Source organism: Symphodus melops (genome assembly GCF_947650265.1).
Source record: "Symphodus melops genome assembly, chromosome: 12".
NCBI classification, from domain to species: Eukaryota; Metazoa; Chordata; class Actinopteri; order Labriformes; family Labridae; genus Symphodus; species Symphodus melops.
The window spans coordinates 13,927,844-13,945,623 of NC_136702.1; the positions used below are offsets into that span (position 1 = coordinate 13,927,844).

Sequence of the window (17,780 nt, forward strand, 5' to 3'; positions counted from 1 at the left end):
TTGGAAAAATATGAATGGGCCTGGCGCTTCGCAATGGTTAAAACAGATGTTGGCTAGATTACCTTTGGAAAGAATAACATATCCATAAGTCAAAGCAACATGTATTCGAAAAGATTTGGAGGCCCATTATTGACTTTATTAAGGACTTGGATGTTTCTGATGACTTCGACTAATTTCTGAATCCCTTGCAGCCATGTACTGTATCTAGTGATGATTACCTCCTAAATCCCAAAAGAGAAGCTATATTTGTGAAAGGCCCTGTTTTATGTTTTATTTTTGGGTTATTTTATTTCTGTTATTGCTATTCTTTCTATATTTAGTTTCCATATTTGTAAAAAAAAAATGTGATACTGAACTGCTTCGTAAATACAAGTATAATTGAAAATTGTATCACTTTGAAAAAACCCACAATAAAAATATTTATGGGGAAAAAAAAGTGGCCTATAAGCAAACACAGGCTACAGTAAAAGAACAATCAATGCCAGACTTCACCTATAGCCAAAGTTTTCTTCATGAAATGCTCATTCAAATTCAAAAAGTGTTGTTTATTTGCGATCAATGATGGGCCGCCTTTGTTTTTCTCCCCTTTCTTTCCCTAACAAAAAGTGGGCAATTTCTCTAGTTTTAGCTTTGTACTTAGGCCATAGGGTTACTTCCACAAATATGAGGAGTCATTTAAATATAATTAAGGATATGGATAGATCATTTGAGGAACAAAATCTGTTTTGGATTAACATGTTCCACTGCAGAGTATGCCAGGTCTGTTAGTAGGCCTAAGTGTTTCAAAACATTACCTTTAAGCAATAACCAGCAGATGTACAGAGCAGACTGTTAATGGGTTAGTGTTCTGGCTTAGTGAGGTGAAACATCTGGAAAAAAATAAGATGTTCCCAAACGCACAATTACAGATCCCATTACTGAAAATGGAGGTGATCCCTCCTCTTGTGCTCCCGTAAGAGAAGTGTTGAAAAACTGATTGCTTTAATGCTCAATGACTTATCCTCTTAATGGAAATGTATAAGAGAACCTTTCTAAGTGGTGAACCCATGCACAATATGCAGAGCCATGGTACTGGCTTTTCTGGTCTGCAGAAAATATTGCATATAGGCACGGTTGGCTGTAGAAAAGCAAACAGTATCAGTTTTAGCCGAACAAAAACGTACCAAACTAAACAGATCCTACCTTACCACCACGTTGAAACTGGGCTATTCACACTTATGACAGAGACATGAATAGAAAGTAGTCATTTTGTGAAATTGCTTAAAAAGGTGTAGACAATCACTGAAACACATTTACTACTTCTGAGCTAAGTGTTTTTCTCTTTGTCTGCAGTAAAATAGTTGACTATAAAAGTGGCCAGCATCTTTACAAATGATTGAATGTTGTTTTGCAGGTTGCAGCTCTTACCTGAGAAGCCTACCAAGAGGAAGTGGTTTTCACAGCTTTGCTTTAAGCTACCCGAGCCCTGACAACCCTGTGCCAAACAAAACAAATTGTATTTCTGGATACCTGACAGCTATGTGCTAAACAGTAGTTACATTTTAACATGCTGCTGTAGGTGTGATACCAACAAGGAAACTGTCCGGGTTGGTCTATATCAATGTGAAAAATGTCTGAGATAAACAATAACTTTTAATTGTCTTTTCCTTTATTGTTATCATCCATCACTTTAGAATAGGACCCTGTAGTGATGTGACAACAATAATGCAGAGTTTCAAGTTCTTAAGTTCATATACATTATTTCGCTATTAAGCATATTCAAGCCAAAAGTGGATATATTTATTTTGATTTAGGGTTATTGTTGTCGTCGAAAAACTATGAATGTTTGGTAAATATACTGTACAACGTGTGTAGAACAGTCCAGGCAGAACTTGTGTTTTCCGGCTGTCACATGGAACAGAGTCAGTGTTTCATTCGGTCAGTGGAGTGCTGGTTGCACCATCTTGTCAGACCTGATGAATGAGGATTTGTGATGACGGTGGCGAGAGGCAAAGTCAGCATTTTCCTCAGTCAGCTGCTTGGTACTCATCCCGACCCCGGGCAGAGAGGGAGTGATTACCATCTCCTGAGGAGGTCCTTTGCTCCTGAAAGAACAGTTCAGAACAAAAATATTACAGAATTTCTGCTATAAAATAAACATTTACCAATAAAAGTTCTCACATTTTACAAATTCATTATTGACGATTTGTACTAAAATCAATCAAACGGTACCTGAAAATGCTGCTTAGTGTTGATTTGAGCCACATGAAAAAGCTGAATCGAGCTGCAATGCCTGCAAAAAAAACCAAAAACTGTCTTAAATGGTATTTAAAGAAATTAGCTAAAAAATTTTTTTTTTTGTTTAACTAGTCAAAATTTGATATTGTAAATTAAACCGTATGGGACACATATCACTTTAACCACCTGTGGAGCAAGTGTTTAACACTTTCCGGACTTATGTGCACAAATGTTGTGAGTCAGACAGCTAAGGCACGCAGCATGTGGTGAGGAGGCCCAAACAGCTGCCTCAGCTTGCCTGACGGCAAAAAAACCACAAGTGAAACTGATAGCAACGTGCCAAGTAAATCACCAGACTCCATAACGGCTGAGCATGTGGTGACCAAACCTTGATGCCTCAACCTAGACTGCAAATATGGACGTCTTTCCTCAGCCATGATGGTCCATTTTAAATTATCTTTAAATACTGAAGAAAAAGCCATAAGATAATCACATGAATTTCTATGGTTTAAGAGCTCAAGTAACAGAGGAATTAGGAATAAACACGTGCTTAAAAAAGAAAGAAAAAAGACATTCTGTCTGTCTGCAGACTGTGGATGATAAAATAAAAATCAGAGCATAAAATTCATGTCTGAAATGCTTTTGGTATTGAACTGAAATCTGAACGGTAAATTAATTACAATTGGAATAAAGGTATTTTAATGTATTGATTAAGCTTAGCAGAAAATGAAATAAAGATTGAAGCAAAAGAGACATTCTGGTCTGGAAAAACACTCGGTCCATCAGGTGAATAAGGATTTGGTATGCTGGCGTTAGCAATTGGTGGTAAACTCAGCTCCAGCTGTCACAAAGAGCATTTTTTGGGACGCAGGAAAGTGCTGCACAGAAGCAGTTGGTACATAACTATTAGAAGTAGATGTTGTTGATGTTGCATTACTTTAACTTGGACTTTTTATCACAAGGAGGATGTGCTTTAACAAAAAAAAACAACAAAAAAAAAAAAACATTTGGTTTTGTTGCAGATGTCTGGCATGGTGGGACTGCCCTGGCTGATTCAAAACATCGGGTAACTCTTAAGAGGAATTCACAATAAAGCAAAGATATGCGTCTCTAAAAAAGGAAATTAAGTAAAATCACCTAATGGTAGTCCCGGACTGGTTTTCCCGATGTAAAGGAAGAGCAGCAGGGCAATGACTATATTTGCTAAGGCATAAACCCACTGAATAACAAACATAATCAATATGGAGGTCACTGCCTGAAAGAAAACAAACGAAACATTCCCTGTCAATTGCATGAGAAAATAAGTCATTACAACATTAAGGCACAGTGTAATGTGGGAAGTGGGTGACCTACCCCTATAAGAGCTACCCAGTGGTTACAGAACTTCACATAGACTGAGTCTTGCATTGGCTTGATAGCGATTATCTGTTGTTCTCCTCCAGCACCTGAAAGATTGAATGAAAGTGTCAGGTTTATGAAAACAGGTTCAACTCACTTCTATAAGCTGCCCTCCTATGGGTGTGTGGTGTTTAATAACTCGTGCTGATCACCTGTGCTGTGATAAAGAGAGTCAGCAGTTGAATTCTGCTCGACATGGTGTAATTTTGAACAGTGTTGGACTTGAGGTTCGATACTGGCCCTAAGCTCTGGGCGTCCATCCAGAACCTCAGCTTCCTCGAGTGGAGGAGCTGAAGCCAACTGCTCTTCTTTCTCATCTGAGAAAATATTGCTGTTAACGTCAAAGCCAAAGCTGTCCAACAGCTTCTGTTTAGTGCTGACAGAAGCCTTTCTGCCCTTAGATTCGCTGTTCATCCGTTTCATGGAGTTCGTCGTCTCATAGCCAGGATCACCATTTGACATAGGAGGAAATATGTGATCCATATCCTTGGTAAATTCCACCAGAGTTCCTTTCCCCTGCAGACTCTCGTCTCCACTACTACCATAGTTAGGGAGGTCGGACCCAATCAGACGCACCAAGCTCTGCCTGGTGGACCTTCGCCTTTTTCTGTGTTTGGGGATTAGGGGAGAACTCTTCCCATTGGTCTCCAGCTTGAAGCTCATGGCCACACTGAAGTACGAGTAGTCGATGACGCTGTAGGTTAGCATGAAGTTGATGCTGACGATTGGGGCCAGCACGTTGACCTGGCCAACAAAGATGAAGGCCATGGTCAGGAGGCTGGTCAGACAGATAGCTGCTACTGGAGTCCTGGTTGGACCTTTCTGCGAGAGTTGGAAAGAGGGTAAAAGTATGGAAAGTGCTGGTCTAACATGACCACACTGCTGTCCAATTATGAAGAACATGTATTTGCAGACAGTGGTGATGGTGATAAAGAAATTACTTCTACTGTATACAGAGAATTGAGAAAGTTACAACAGACTTCAAAAGGTTCCCATTCAATGAAAACCAACAAGTAACCATCGAACAGGTTTAACTACATTTCTTTATGAATCACTGAACCCAAATCTTTCAGTAAGTTCAGCCAATTAGGAGCACTGTGCAGTTTTTGTTCACAAAAACTCACCTGACCCTATAAAAGGCCCATGATTAAGTTAGATCCAATTAGAGTATTGATGTTTCCTTTATTAAAAAGACAATATGTGATCATTTGAGGGGGACAAATGGGCCATATGGGCCAATAAGCACATTCTGATGATATTAAGGATCTAAATTAAACACGTGGACGTCACCATGCATAATAGGAGTCCTAAACACTGCCTGAACAGTCATTTCCTCGTGGAGATTTTGGACACATTGTTTTAACATGTAGTTTGTTAACCAAGTTGCTTTCACTTCCCAGGTCCAATCACACTGTTTAAGGAGCGCTGATGTGTGCCTGGCAGGCCTCCAGAGCACACAGAGGAGCTGTGCCCTGCCTGTCGCCCTTCCTGCGTTTGTTCTGAAGCTTTGATTTGGGCCAAGATGTCTAGGGCCTCATTCCAGCCCGCTGAGAGAGGTCAGACACTGCTGCCATCCAGGGTAGTCTGAGGAAAAGTGGGGCGGGCCGGGGTCAGTCAGAATGACAACGTGACCGTGTGTGTACGTGCTGGTGTAGCAGCAGCGAGTCAAAGTCGTTATGCCATAATGCAGTCACATCACTCACGTCTATGAAGTGGAATCAGGACTCTATAGTTAGGGAGTGCTTTCAGTGTTTCCTGCCTAGTGACCTACCTGACTTTACATTCCAGCTACACAAGATACAGAGTTTTAATTCAGCCCGTCTATTTCAGGGATACAGTGACAAAATTACTCTCACCAACTTAAGAGGCTCATGTTCATACTGTTTTCCTGATAAATGATTGATAATGTAATTAAAACAAGTGTTTGCTGACAATAACAAGAGGTGCATATTGGTTGAAAGGAAAAAAAAATGTCACTAAAAAAGTAAAATGTTGGAAATAGAAATGTGACTGTTTAAATTGTCATAGCACAGTGTGCTGCATCCGGATATGAACAAGTATTCAGTCTGCATGTACATGAAATCGCTGGTTTATTATACAAACACCCTACAGAAGTATACTGTGCCAACATCATGAAGAATCTAGCTGATACTTTTCAGCACACTGTCGAGGACCAGACATCCCTTTCCTTTATGGCTCTATAAATCCATCCGTCCATCTTTTACCCACCCCTTGTCCAAGAAACGCCAGAGCGGGAATGACCCTCTCCTGGGCGATGCACTGGAGGATCCTGGGTGCTCCATACAGTCCCCCCATGCAGGAAGCCAGGGAGGAGATGTAGAGGCCCAGCAGAAAGAGGAAGCCCACCAAGGAGACCTGGAGGAAGAAGGAAAACAAACAGTGGGTGGAAGGGGATGGGGTGGAGTTGCAAGCCCACAACAGCTACACCCAGTTCAGTTCCGCTGCAGCCTTATGAAAACAAGGAGAACAAACCATTGATGAATTAAAGGATTGTGTGTGAAAAAAAGAGAGAGATTAGTTAATCTAATTAACCTAAAGCTAACTTTAGAGATTGATTTGATCAATACCAATGAATAACACTCCTTCTATTCACTTTTGCACAATACACCACAATGTCGTCAGAGTAAAATTAAAAACTGGTCACTAAACTGATTTTCACAGCAACATATACAACACAAACTCTTACAGCTTTGTGACGTCCATAGTTGAAAGTTGAAGTTAGGGATACGTGCAAGAAATCCCACCTGGCCTCTACTCTGCACAAAGCAAACTTACTTTGGTAAGATTCCTCTACATCCCCGTTTGGAGCTGCACCTAGACTCAGCGTGGCCTAGAGATCTCAGTTAAAATGTCCATAAGGCAGGTGAACGTTTTTTATTATCTGAACACTCTAAAGTAGTAGAAATGGAGACAACATTCAAATAATGCTTAAAAATTGCAAATACATATTTAAATGATTGTTTCCAATCAGCAATTTCATTAATAGACTTCACAATATTTCAGATAAATATAAAATGAAAGATTTTTCTAACGTGTTTTTTAAGAAATATCATGATATATAGGGATGTACTGGCATCGACAGAAAATGGCAATATGCATGAACAGACGTTACAGTCACTAACGTGCAGCTATGTTGCAACAATTTAATGCTAGTGAGCTAATATACCCTACTGCTGATTAAGATAACAGGGAATTCTTCAGCCCAATAAAATAAACCTCTTAAGATAAAATCATTTTTGTTCAAATGTGGAAGAAAATGTTCATGGTCAAACATGAAAGATAAAGTCACCAGTGTGGGAGTCTAACACCAGATATGCAGATTCACACAAAGCTCAACTGGAAAAAAAAAGAAAAAAGTCACAGAAGATGTGCAAAGTAATGGGACAATGAAATTATTACCAGGACCACAAAATTGTTATTAAACATTATCAGTATATGCTCTGATTTTCACAAACGTTACACCCCAAAAGAAAACGCAACAAGACATTTGACGTGTTTATATTCTTAAAGTGCAAAAAGCAGAAAAAGTCCTCTGGCACTATTTCATTCCTGACAGATGGGGTAAGATTTACAAATCATATAAACAAAAACGCACCCAGGAGCTGAGAAATAAAACAATGACAAATTCCACAATAAGAGATCTATCAAGGCATTGTCATTGCTTCCAGAGTTTATCTCTTAAACTTCAATTAAAAAGATTTTGATATGATTAGGTTAAAAAAAAAAAAAAAAAAAAAAAAATACGTAGACCTAAAACCCGGCTATATCACTCCATCATCTACAGCTTGAAAGGTGTGGTAAACATAACTGTGGGATACCTTTTGTTCTACATCACAAGGTTTGAAAAATGTTAAACATATTTTTTCACCACTTGTCTTCCACCTGGCTTTCTATGACTTAATTCATCAGTTTTTCTACTTTAGAATAAAAAAAAAAAAAAGAACAAGAAATACAGCAGCAGGCCCAACAGGTCAAGGAAGAGAACATCCATTCAGACAGAACTTTAACTAAACATACCACAGCAACAAAGTGAGCCATGACGAGGGAATCCCCTCCCCTCAGCCGCTCGAACAGCATAGGATGGAAAAAGAGTGGAGTTTACCTTTTCTGCTATCAAGAAGTCATAGCGCAGAGCTTCTCTTGTGCAGATGGCCCCCAGGAGGAAGACAAAGACCAGATACAGGAACCACCTGAAAGTCGACCAACAGTACACCACACAGAGTTATGAACCGCCGCTTTTCTCTCTATTAATAGGAGAATTGTGTCATGACAGCTCCACAAGTGAGTGTCAGATAGTGTCAGGCTCCGAGGTAGAGAGGCTGGGTGTGTTTGTTGTCTGCACTGAAGGTGGAGAAGAGTGACCTTTGAGGAGACACCAAACAGTGATCTGAGCTCACCATGAAACCTTTAGAAAAGTCCCCTTCCTTATATTTCAGGGCTCATTACACTTTCCTTGTTGAATTATGCGGATTATATTGTTATTTGTTTCTGTTATTTGTATTGTATATTGTTATTGTAAAGATTTTTTTTTTCAATCTAATTTTAAAAATATGTCTTTTCATCCAACATATTTAAAGTGTGGCGTTTATTTCTAACTGGAAAACTCTTCTTTTTATTGTCAGTTGGTTGACTGCACTCTGGTTGTGTAGTGTTTGAGTGTGGTGAGGTTTTATCATACGAGGTGAACACAGCCGCCAGCGTTCCCACAGGGATGTTGTTTTCAGGCCGCTGAAGGTCTGGGCTCATGTTGAATCCTGCCATAACCCCTATGCATACACACACACACACACACACACACACACACACAGATAATCATCATATCATATTTTTCAATAAAGAGAGCTTGATTAAGATGATAAGGTGTTGCCCTTACATACTTTGTACATGCTTATCAGACTGCAGATTTAAACCAAAACAAACAAAAAAAAAAAGACAGAAAAGTTGACCTCACCTGTAGCAGCTGGGAAGAAGACTCCAAAGACAGTGAAAAAGTTTTCTCCCGGGCTGTAATCTGGCAGCATGTTACTGCTGAGCAGACGTGCTGAATAACCAATGAAGCCATGTTCTGAGGACAAGACCACATAGAGGGCATCAGATGTGAACCTGATGAATGTATGGACTGAGGAAACAGGAATTTCATCCACTGGTAGACAATAGTTATATTGAGTGATACAAACATTTATCTCACTTGGTGAACTATGCATCAAAACATCACAGAGTCAGTTAATAGTTCTAGGTATATGTAACCCAATGCATTCTTTTCTCTCTTTAATGTCTGCTCATTTTTTCAGGTTCAGTCTCATAAAGTAACACCTGCAAAAAGCCCAAACTTCTACATTAACATTATCCCAGTGACTACAGGGCTAGCCTGCAAGTTGATTTGCATGATTGTGTCATTTGTGTCAACTGATAACTACCAAGGGGTTTTCAGCTAGTTTCTCCTGTCTTTGTTTTGGTAGTGACAATGTTACATTTTAAAGGAGTTTTTACCCATCATCAAGGTGGCGTGACCCGACTACATTTTAAAACCAGGTATATGACCTATGGATACTGATGACCACAAAAAAAAGGAAAAAATAAGCATTTTACTCCGACTGAAAAAAAAAAATGCAGCATGCATCATTTGCAAAAAAAAAACAAAAAGTCCTCCAAAATGTGTTTTTTCTTATCTCAAATGTCAACAAAAGGTAGTTACACACGTCAAAACTATAGAATCAAAAATTGGGAAGTGTCAGTTCAGTCTGGGTCATTGTAAAGCCATATCATTCTGAATTGGTGGAGTCCATGTAAACCACACGCCTACGTTACAACACTGAGCGTTTCCCCCTTGGTTATCTTGCGATGGGAAAGAATGTGTTCTCTCAGATTAATGACATGTTTATCCAAAAGGAAGTCACCACCCTTTTCAGAAGCCCAGCAGCTTCCAAGTTAAAAGAGAATGAAAGTGAGCAGGAGAGGGAGACAGAGAGTGAGGGAAAGGAAAGAGAGCAAGAACGCACACAACTTCTCTCGTTTTAAAAACCAAAACCACATGTGTTGGATAAATTGACTATTCCATTTGCACAGGTTCTTCTTGAAAATACTTTTTTTCTTTTTTTCCTTTTTTTAAAGGCATCAAATTGAAACAGGAGACCAATCTGTAGTTCACTCTGTGACCCGGTGAGACCGCCCTCTGTCCAAACAATCCGAATCGGACATATCCAGGACAGTCAATGTCCATGTCTGCTCCCCGGGCTCCCCACCCATATTACAACATCATATTTCAAAATCCAACACTGCCTGACTCCTGAGTATGCAGTTAAGGGCGTTCACATGTTTATAAGGCAAACCCGTTTCTATGAACACAAATTCGATACACTGCCAGAGTATTTGATCCAGGAACTGCAAACATATTAGCCTTTCCAGTTACACTTTTTTTTGTTTCCCAATTCCTGGAAGTATAACAAGCTCACAGCCCTTCTTTTTTCCCCTCATGGAAGCATTGATTAAGAACAAGTTGGCAAAATGTTAGTCATCCTGAGAGCTTCATGATGTTTTGCAGGGTCACATGTTGTGTTTTTGCAGTGCGTTTGCCATGCATTGCTGTGTCTCATCTTCAAAATCAAATGCATCCGTTTCTCAGTAGTATTACAATGAAAGACATTGAAGATGTGAACTAAAATATGAATTGCACACTAGTATACAGTCTATGAACTTAAATAATAAAAAGGTCTCAAACCACGTTTTTTGCATGAACACAGACTGATTAACAGGAAATGTTAGTTTAGGGCTTAATGGGCCCCAAGAGGTCTTTGGAGCAGGACCTGCCTTTACATAATGTGACTAGTGAAGGGTTTTTTTAATGCCTAGGACAGCTGTTGTTAACCACCTCTCATCCTCTGCTCTACTGAATGGATGGCCATGAAATACAAAACATTTGGTGAACATGCATGTCACACTCAAAATTACACAGACTTAATTCATCCTCGAGGGTTTACACTGGTATTGAGAGACATGCTTCTCATACATATAGGTCTGAATTACACAAGCAGAAGCTTGCAGAGTTAATGGAGAGTTGGGAGAGACGGGCTACTACAAAGGAGGGGGGGGGGGGGATTCTGTGCCTTGCTCAATGGCAACTTCGACAGTTCTCCAGAAGTGGCCTAGCACCTCTCCAGCAATCAGAAAAACATCAATACTTTGGTCTCCACTGGAACTAGAACCGACAACCCTTGCGTTCCCATTTCGTTATTAGTTTAAAGTTTCCATACATCCCCAAACATTTTCTGGTACAATCAGCTGGTATAAGAAATCTATTTGTAGTAATCTTTCTCAATTCTACAGAGCAAAGATGTTGCTCGTCTTTCGGGGGCTATGAGGGAAAATCGGTTGAAAAATGAAGTTGTATAGTAAACAAATACATTCCACAATGTAAACTCTCTGAATATATAATCTATACACGTTCTCTTCTGACTTCCTTCTTAACACAGAATGGTTCTGCCAGAGCTGGAATGTGCATTCAAATTACACAAGGCCTCTCCCTCCATCTGACTAAACTCTTAGTCTCCCACATGTAACGGTCCAAACTGCTGTGCACCGAGGACTGTGATGTTAAAGAGGTAGGGCATGTCCCACTGGGATGATTGAGAACTATACATTACAGTGTGGATCACAGGGTGAGACCACAAAGCGGTCTCCGGAGAAGAAACGGGCCTCAGATCTCAGTTCCGGCCTTCTCTCTTTGTCATTTACCAAAAATTTGGGTGAGTCTGGTTAACACCCTAAACCCCAGACCCAGCAAACACATCAGGACTTCCTGTTCTGTAGAGAACAGGCTAGGCTTGGATAGTGCGTGTCAGATTGTATTTCATCTGTGCGCCACAATTAAAGGTTTTGGAGTTTGAATTGTTTGGCTGCAGAGAAAAATACAGTTTGGCTTCACTGAAAGATTATAATCGGGAGATGATTTATCCTTCACAATTGTTATCATAAGGCATGATTACAAGCAGTCTTAAATACAGAAACACATGCATTTTTTTTAAAATTCTAAATACACCTGTCACAGAACAGCAAGAAGGCCTTGCCATAAACAATCCCCTTTACAGCTCCCTGTGGCTGAGTTCTGAAGGAGTCAGGTCAGAATAAGAAGTGTATGTGCATCAACAATCACTCCAAAACTAATGAAGAGGATTAACATCGTGGAAGATGGTGTATTTTTACAGGATTTGGTAGCTTGCTATTTATACATGAGTTAACTTTGGCATGAAAGCAACATGATTAACACTGAAAGCCTATACAAGATTTAATATAGATTGGACAGATCCGATGGAACATCGGTACTGGGTACGATATTGACATAACTTATATAGTCGGATATTGGACTGACGGAGCCAATCCACTTCACCTGTCCAGAAGGATCTTTGGCCACTTAACTCTTGCTTTGAAAGCAAACACGAAACTGCAAGGGCCCACAAAACACCATCAAGATGTTCAGACAAGTGGCTTCTTCTGTATGTTGAAAAGTGCAACTCAGTTTAAAATATTCAATTTGAAAACCTTACAGTTGGTGCTGCTACCTGTTGTGAAGACAGCACAATGCTGGGTTTTCTACGACAATAATAAAGCTATTACTTATGATTTGGTGTATATCCAATATTTCCTGTGAGAAAAAGCAAATGTATAAAACTCTTCTCCTTTAAGATACTAGTTGTAGAAATTACTGTCACTAAAGCAGCATCAAAATCAGCAGAATATCATGACCAAAACTCACAGTAATTATGCAAATAAAACCAATTCTTATATTAAGCTTTGCAAGCATTACGTTTATCAAGTGACTGAAAATAACAAACTCAAATGATATAGTAAACCTGCAAAAAATGCTCTTTAAAGTTTTTGGGTAACTAAGTTGAGATTTCTAAAACAGATATTCATTCAACGATAAAACAAAATGTGAGTGATTTGCAGGAATTAAAGAATTTACCAAAAAAAAATACTTTCCTAAATTCCTGATGAGTCAATTAATCCTTTTGTTCAACGTTTACATTTTACAGCCTAAATGTTACAAAGTTAAAGCATGACAAAATATCATAGCTGTTGCTATAATGCTACATAGTGTCTGAAACCCAACCACAGACAAATCTTTGCAAAGAGACGTGTAATAAGTGTGATCACATGATCCGACTGCAGTGGCCACTTTTCCTGCAGGATGTGTGCCGCGACGTTCGGTCTGTGCAGGCTCAACTGGGCTGTTTCAAGCAGCTAGGGGACCTGTTGGTCCTTGGCCAAACATGAGGTCACCACAACAGATGCAGCAGCTTTTAATTGAAAAGCAGACATTATGGCTGGTTCTCACAATCCTTCAGGACTAGAGACTGGTCTCAGACTTTTTTTTACTATAAAAAGATCTAAGTGTCAACGTTGTTTTTTTTTCATTACACAGGGGCTGTAGGGCTTCTGTTTGCAAAAACCACAGCCCATGGTTGGCCAGGTTCACAGAGTTCAATGTGCACTTCTTTTCTTGTTAACCCTACATGTGAAATTATTTTTGCTCCTTCAGTATCCTCTCCAAATAAAGCCTGCCTTGACTTCTGGAACACTTTTCTCTTCCCTCTGGACAGGAAGTTGATAATCAGTGAGAACAGGAAATGTGGGGAAGGACTTCCTGAAGGCCAGCAAAAGAATACAATCTACTCTCCTGAAAAAAAGGCAACAGTTCCTAATCAAACAAACACAGAAAAAAAACTTGCTGGCATATAAATGGTCTCATCCAAAACCACAAGAGAAGGAAAACATTGCCTCACAGAGTTTTCTGAAGGAAAATATTGCGTTCATTGAGAAAGAAAACAGGTGAGAGGGCAAAACTGCACAGAAGCATCCAAGCTGTGTATTACAAGTCTACAAAGGTAGTGAGCTCATGACTAATTTATAATGTCTAAGTAGAATACTAGACAACAAGTTAATACCATAATTGATACTACAGCAACACCTGCTGGCCTGTTTAAGTAACAGACACCAACTGTGCTCATCAATCGTCTATCCAGTGGTTCAAACATATTCTGTCAATTTGAAGCAGAATTCAATGTCATGTATAGCCAAAAAAAGGACTAGACTCTTTGTCTACATGGACTGAGAACAAGAACACTCAGAATTTTGATTTTGTGTGTGCAGTTTATTTTCTTGTCTGTAAAAAAATGTGTCTCGAGTGCTCATTTCAAAATCTGAGCATCAAAGCGCTCCATTTTCTCTCATGAAGCCAAGATCGTTTACTAAGTCCAAAGCAGACGAGCTATAGGCGGAACTTATGACATTCAACTTGGACTGTGTTTTAAGAGTTAGTTAAAAAAAAAGGAAAAAAAAGAGCACTTCTAGTTATTAGACACACCTGTATTTGTTGAATTTTGGCACATTTACCTGAGGACACGAACTGCCTGAACATGCCATCGCTATTCCGTTCTCCATTCTGACCATTTGTTTATTGGATGAGGATACCATTTGCAAACATGAATTAAAAAAATGGAGTTCACCTACTTTCCTTTAATAGATTCTGATTGAATCCAACTCATCATCCCCATTACCTTCTGTTTCACCCCCTCCTGACCTCCAGCCCTACCTGGGTCTAGGTGCGTGAAGGTGCCAATTACAAAATCCAACGTGGAGACAGCAAGCACAGCCAAAAGCAGCAGCTGAAGTCGGACAATCCACTTGACACCGGCCAGGTTGATTCCAAGCAGCGCCAGCAGCACTGCCACAGACAAGCCCTGCACCGCCCACTGGTTCTGCAGATGCATCAGCTCTGCTACCGACTCAGAGAAACCAGCGATGTACATGGCTCCCGCCACGCACTGCAAGACATTAATCATCATGAGAATGTAGACAATATACAAGTATGTGCATTAGCTTTCAAACCAAGTCACGCAGGGGTAACAGACCTTATGTGACCTACCTGTCCAAACACATAAAGGAGGCCCACTGTGCCCCCTACCCTGCCCCCCAGGACTGTAGAAATCATGGAGTAGATTCCTCCACTGCCAACACCACAGTGCTCACACACTCCGATCCCTGACATCACCGTCACCAAGGCAACCAGCACAACAAGGGAGACCAAGAACATCCCGAGCACCACACCAGTGTTCCCCTGAGGGATGAGGACAAAAAGATATACTCACAAATGCACACCTGTAGCATGCAAGTTACGGACTGCTATGAAGTAAATATTATATCATATACTGCGGAGAGCTTTGTATGAAATATCTGCACATGTGTGTACATGCTTGCATGTCATGTTTCATTGTTTTTTTTAATCAGTTTCTTCATCAATTGGGATATTCTAACTAAAGGCGTACTCTTTTATTTTGAAATCTTAAACTGTTGGTCAAGCTTAGTCAAACTTAAAAACTTGTTTAGGAGAAACATGCAACAAGAACATTTTTAGCAACACGGCTAAAATAAACAATAAAGATGAATAACTTGTTTGAAAGTCCTTCAAGTGACAACAACTTAATCTTACCGTGGAAAATAAACACGGACACAATGTGTTATAAGGAAGTAAGTAAATGGGAAACACTGTCTCAAACAAGGCAAACCATGGTTTGGCTGTTAAGCAGAACTTAAGTGTGCGTAGTAATCAAGCTGGGACATGTGATGACACAGGAACATTAAAGTGTTTGAGATCAGCTGACAGAGTGACACATCATTGATGCTGCTAAAATTAAATCGCAAAAGCTGAGGTGGTTTGAGTTGTCCCCAAATGATTGATTTCAATTTGTATCTAAATGTTGTAATCTTTATATTTAGACATAGTTGTGTTTATTTATTTGCCCCCGATGTATCTCTGGATAACAGCCGTTGCTAATTTTTCACACAGACCTTTAACATTCAGGTCAAATGCCCATTTGTTAATTGGTGTGGTGAACAAGAAAGTCACATTTTTAAAGTTGTTTTTTTTTTACACTTCCAGTTTTCTGATAATGCACATAAATATAAAAAAAAACAGAAAGCAGTTTTGTTTAAGAAGAACATGGCAGATCAGACAAATTTCATAAAGTCTGCTGATACACAGTTTTTTAATCATTCACTTGAAGAAGGTACAAAACTGTGTAAATAGAAGTTTACTTTTGTTTCTATCATGAAGCTCATTTGAGTTAGTGTGTATTTTGTTAAGAAGAAAAACAGGGAAATTAAAGTCAGAGATATATGTAGTGTACTAACCACGAGGTAGCCGGTGCGTAGGAACAGAACCACACCGAAGATGTTGATCATGCAGGTGGTGAAAACTCCATCCCATGTACCAAAGAGGACCGGCTCCCACCCAAACAGTTTGATCCTCCACCATGGCTGGCTGGACTGATGGAAGCTCTGACCAAAGGCACAACAGTTAGATGACTTCAGTTCAGCATTTAAAAATCATAATCAAATGGACTGTTATTAACTTTAAAAAGTTTCTGTTAACTAATAGCAGCAAAAGAAAAAGGCAGGATATATGGCATTGTTGCTCTGCTACAAACTACTTCAGATCTGGAAACTCATTGTTTGCACCATTGCTTTAAAATGATCCATAAAAAAAAAAAAAAAAAAAAAAAAAAAGAGGAATTAAAATGAAAGACAGCTGAGATCGATTGACTGGACATAAGTCTAACAAATCCAATCCCCTTGGTGCAAAACCAAAATATCCAAACAGACATTTAACAAACATTTAAATCTGCTTCAAAGAGCCTCCTCCTGTCATCTCCATGAAAATAGGTCACATGAAGCATCCTACCTGTGCATCTTCATGAAACAGATCCTGGACATGAGTGTTGACCTTCGTGTCGTGGGCTTCGTGGAGTCCTGTCCCATCACCCCCCTGCTCACGGCTGTGCACAGTCCAGCCTATTGGCACGGTTTCCATCGCAACCTACAGGTGGAAACAATTGTGTTTAGTTTCCACATGTGGCCTTATTTTCTCCAAACTAAAGCGCTCAAGTGGAAGCCGAGAATTCACAAGACTGTCGAGGATAAGTTTTGACTGAGGCCGGTATTGGTCCCGCCTATCCCGGTTAAACAGCAACAGGTGCGCTACGGAGACACCCGGATACAACTAGGTGTGCCAAATAGCTGCCAATCATATGCCGAGAGTGAGCCAAGTTCACACGTTACTAATTTGCTGTAACAATAAATTATTATAGACAGGCCGCTATTTATAAGGATAGTCTACAGGTGAAAAGAGAGTGCCATTTAAAATCAATAGCGAGACTTTATAACTCACTTTCTGAGCCATTAAATATGTTTTATGCACAGTGGAAATATCCTGAGAAATAAGTTTAAAAAAAACGTTCATTCACATCAGTTGCTCCTGAAGGACAGGAGCAGCACCACTCCAGTTTATCAACCAAACTTCATGGACAAATTCTTAATTTCATGTTTCAATGTTGGCAAAAAAGTACTTTATCCAAAGGAAACAGGCTACAGCTAAAAAAGAAAAAGAAAAAAAAGTCTATAGATTTTTTTTTTCTTTGATTTTATAAAAATTGCCTTGAGACAAAAAGTCTGCTTAAATTGTCAATAGAAGATCTCATTTGAAAAATAAAACCCCTTGACACATTATGTAAACGTATTGGACGTTGTCACTTTTGTAGACCTACCTTTTAACTAATTCCCATACACATCCATGCTGAAGAATTTCATGATTCCCTTGTCCCCTCACTGATAACTTCAATCATATGTTGAGGACTCTGAGCTCCTTCTGTTAACAGTGGATCATAAAAACGTCAGAAGCCAGCAGGTAAAATGTTGTTCATGGTTACCTCTCAGGGTGTGTTGCTGCTTTTGCACATGATCCTGTGTGAGCTTTGGCAGAGCCTGCAGTGGAAAAGGTTGACCAATGATTAATGGTGAGAAATGCACACAACATTCAACGACCTTATCTTTTTATACGTGGAATTCTTTCTTGAAACAGGTGTGGGCTTCAGGCTTTGGGAAAAGGGAGATCATGTTTTTGGGCACAATAAGGCTTTCTGTGGGCCTGCAATAGAACGGTTTGTTAGTCAAAGGTCATATTTTACAAATGACTACTGTCAAGGATGGAAAGAGTGGTTGAACAAACAGTAACTAATCCCAAGAATATACAGTATTTGTAGACTGAACACATGAAGTGAGAAGATACAGCGGACTTGGATAAGTTTTACAAT

The 17,780-nt window shown here is 39.6% G+C and overlaps 2 protein-coding genes across 4 annotated transcripts in view; both read right to left on the bottom strand.

The window, feature by feature from the left end:
• LOC306832794 (E3 ubiquitin-protein ligase SH3RF3-like) overlaps positions 1–17,780 on the bottom strand; it is a 294,881-nt gene that overhangs the window by 5,828 nt on the left and 271,273 nt on the right. The window lies entirely within an intron of this gene.
• Positions 1,478–16,733, bottom strand: slc12a8 (solute carrier family 12 member 8). 3 transcript variants are annotated; one of them, XM_079357769.1, is made up of 13 exons: positions 16,373–16,729; positions 15,823–15,969; positions 14,558–14,749; positions 14,225–14,456; positions 8,588–8,701; positions 8,315–8,402; positions 7,739–7,826; positions 5,845–5,991; positions 3,768–4,437; positions 3,571–3,662; positions 3,355–3,472; positions 2,212–2,272; positions 1,478–2,084 (listed from the first exon to the last, which is right to left on the bottom strand). In XM_079357769.1, the coding sequence occupies exons 1-13, from the start codon at positions 16,499–16,501 to the stop codon at positions 1,919–1,921; spliced, it is 2,244 nt and encodes a 747-aa protein (XP_079213895.1). In that variant the 5' UTR covers positions 16,502–16,729; the 3' UTR covers positions 1,478–1,918. The 3 variants fall into 3 exon arrangements, with proteins under 3 accessions (XP_079213895.1, XP_079213896.1, XP_079213897.1); XM_079357770.1 differs by lacking the exon at positions 14,558–14,749 and having other exon boundaries at positions 16,373–16,733; XM_079357771.1 differs by lacking the exon at positions 3,355–3,472 and having other exon boundaries at positions 1,977–2,084.

Bases quoted from the DNA above. Each gene is read 5' to 3' on its own strand.
- slc12a8 (XM_079357769.1), bottom strand. From the start codon at position 16,501: ATGGAAACCGTGCCAATAGGCTGGACTGTGCACAGCCGTGAGCAGGGG. The intron at 8,702-14,224 runs GTAGGGCTGGAG...TCTTGTCCTCAG, and splicing joins CTTCACGCACCTAGACCCAG to AACATGGCTTCATTGGTTAT. The intron at 2,273-3,354 runs GTGATTTTACTT...TTTTTTTTGCAG, and splicing joins CAGTCCGGGACTACCATTAG to GCATTGCAGCTCGATTCAGC.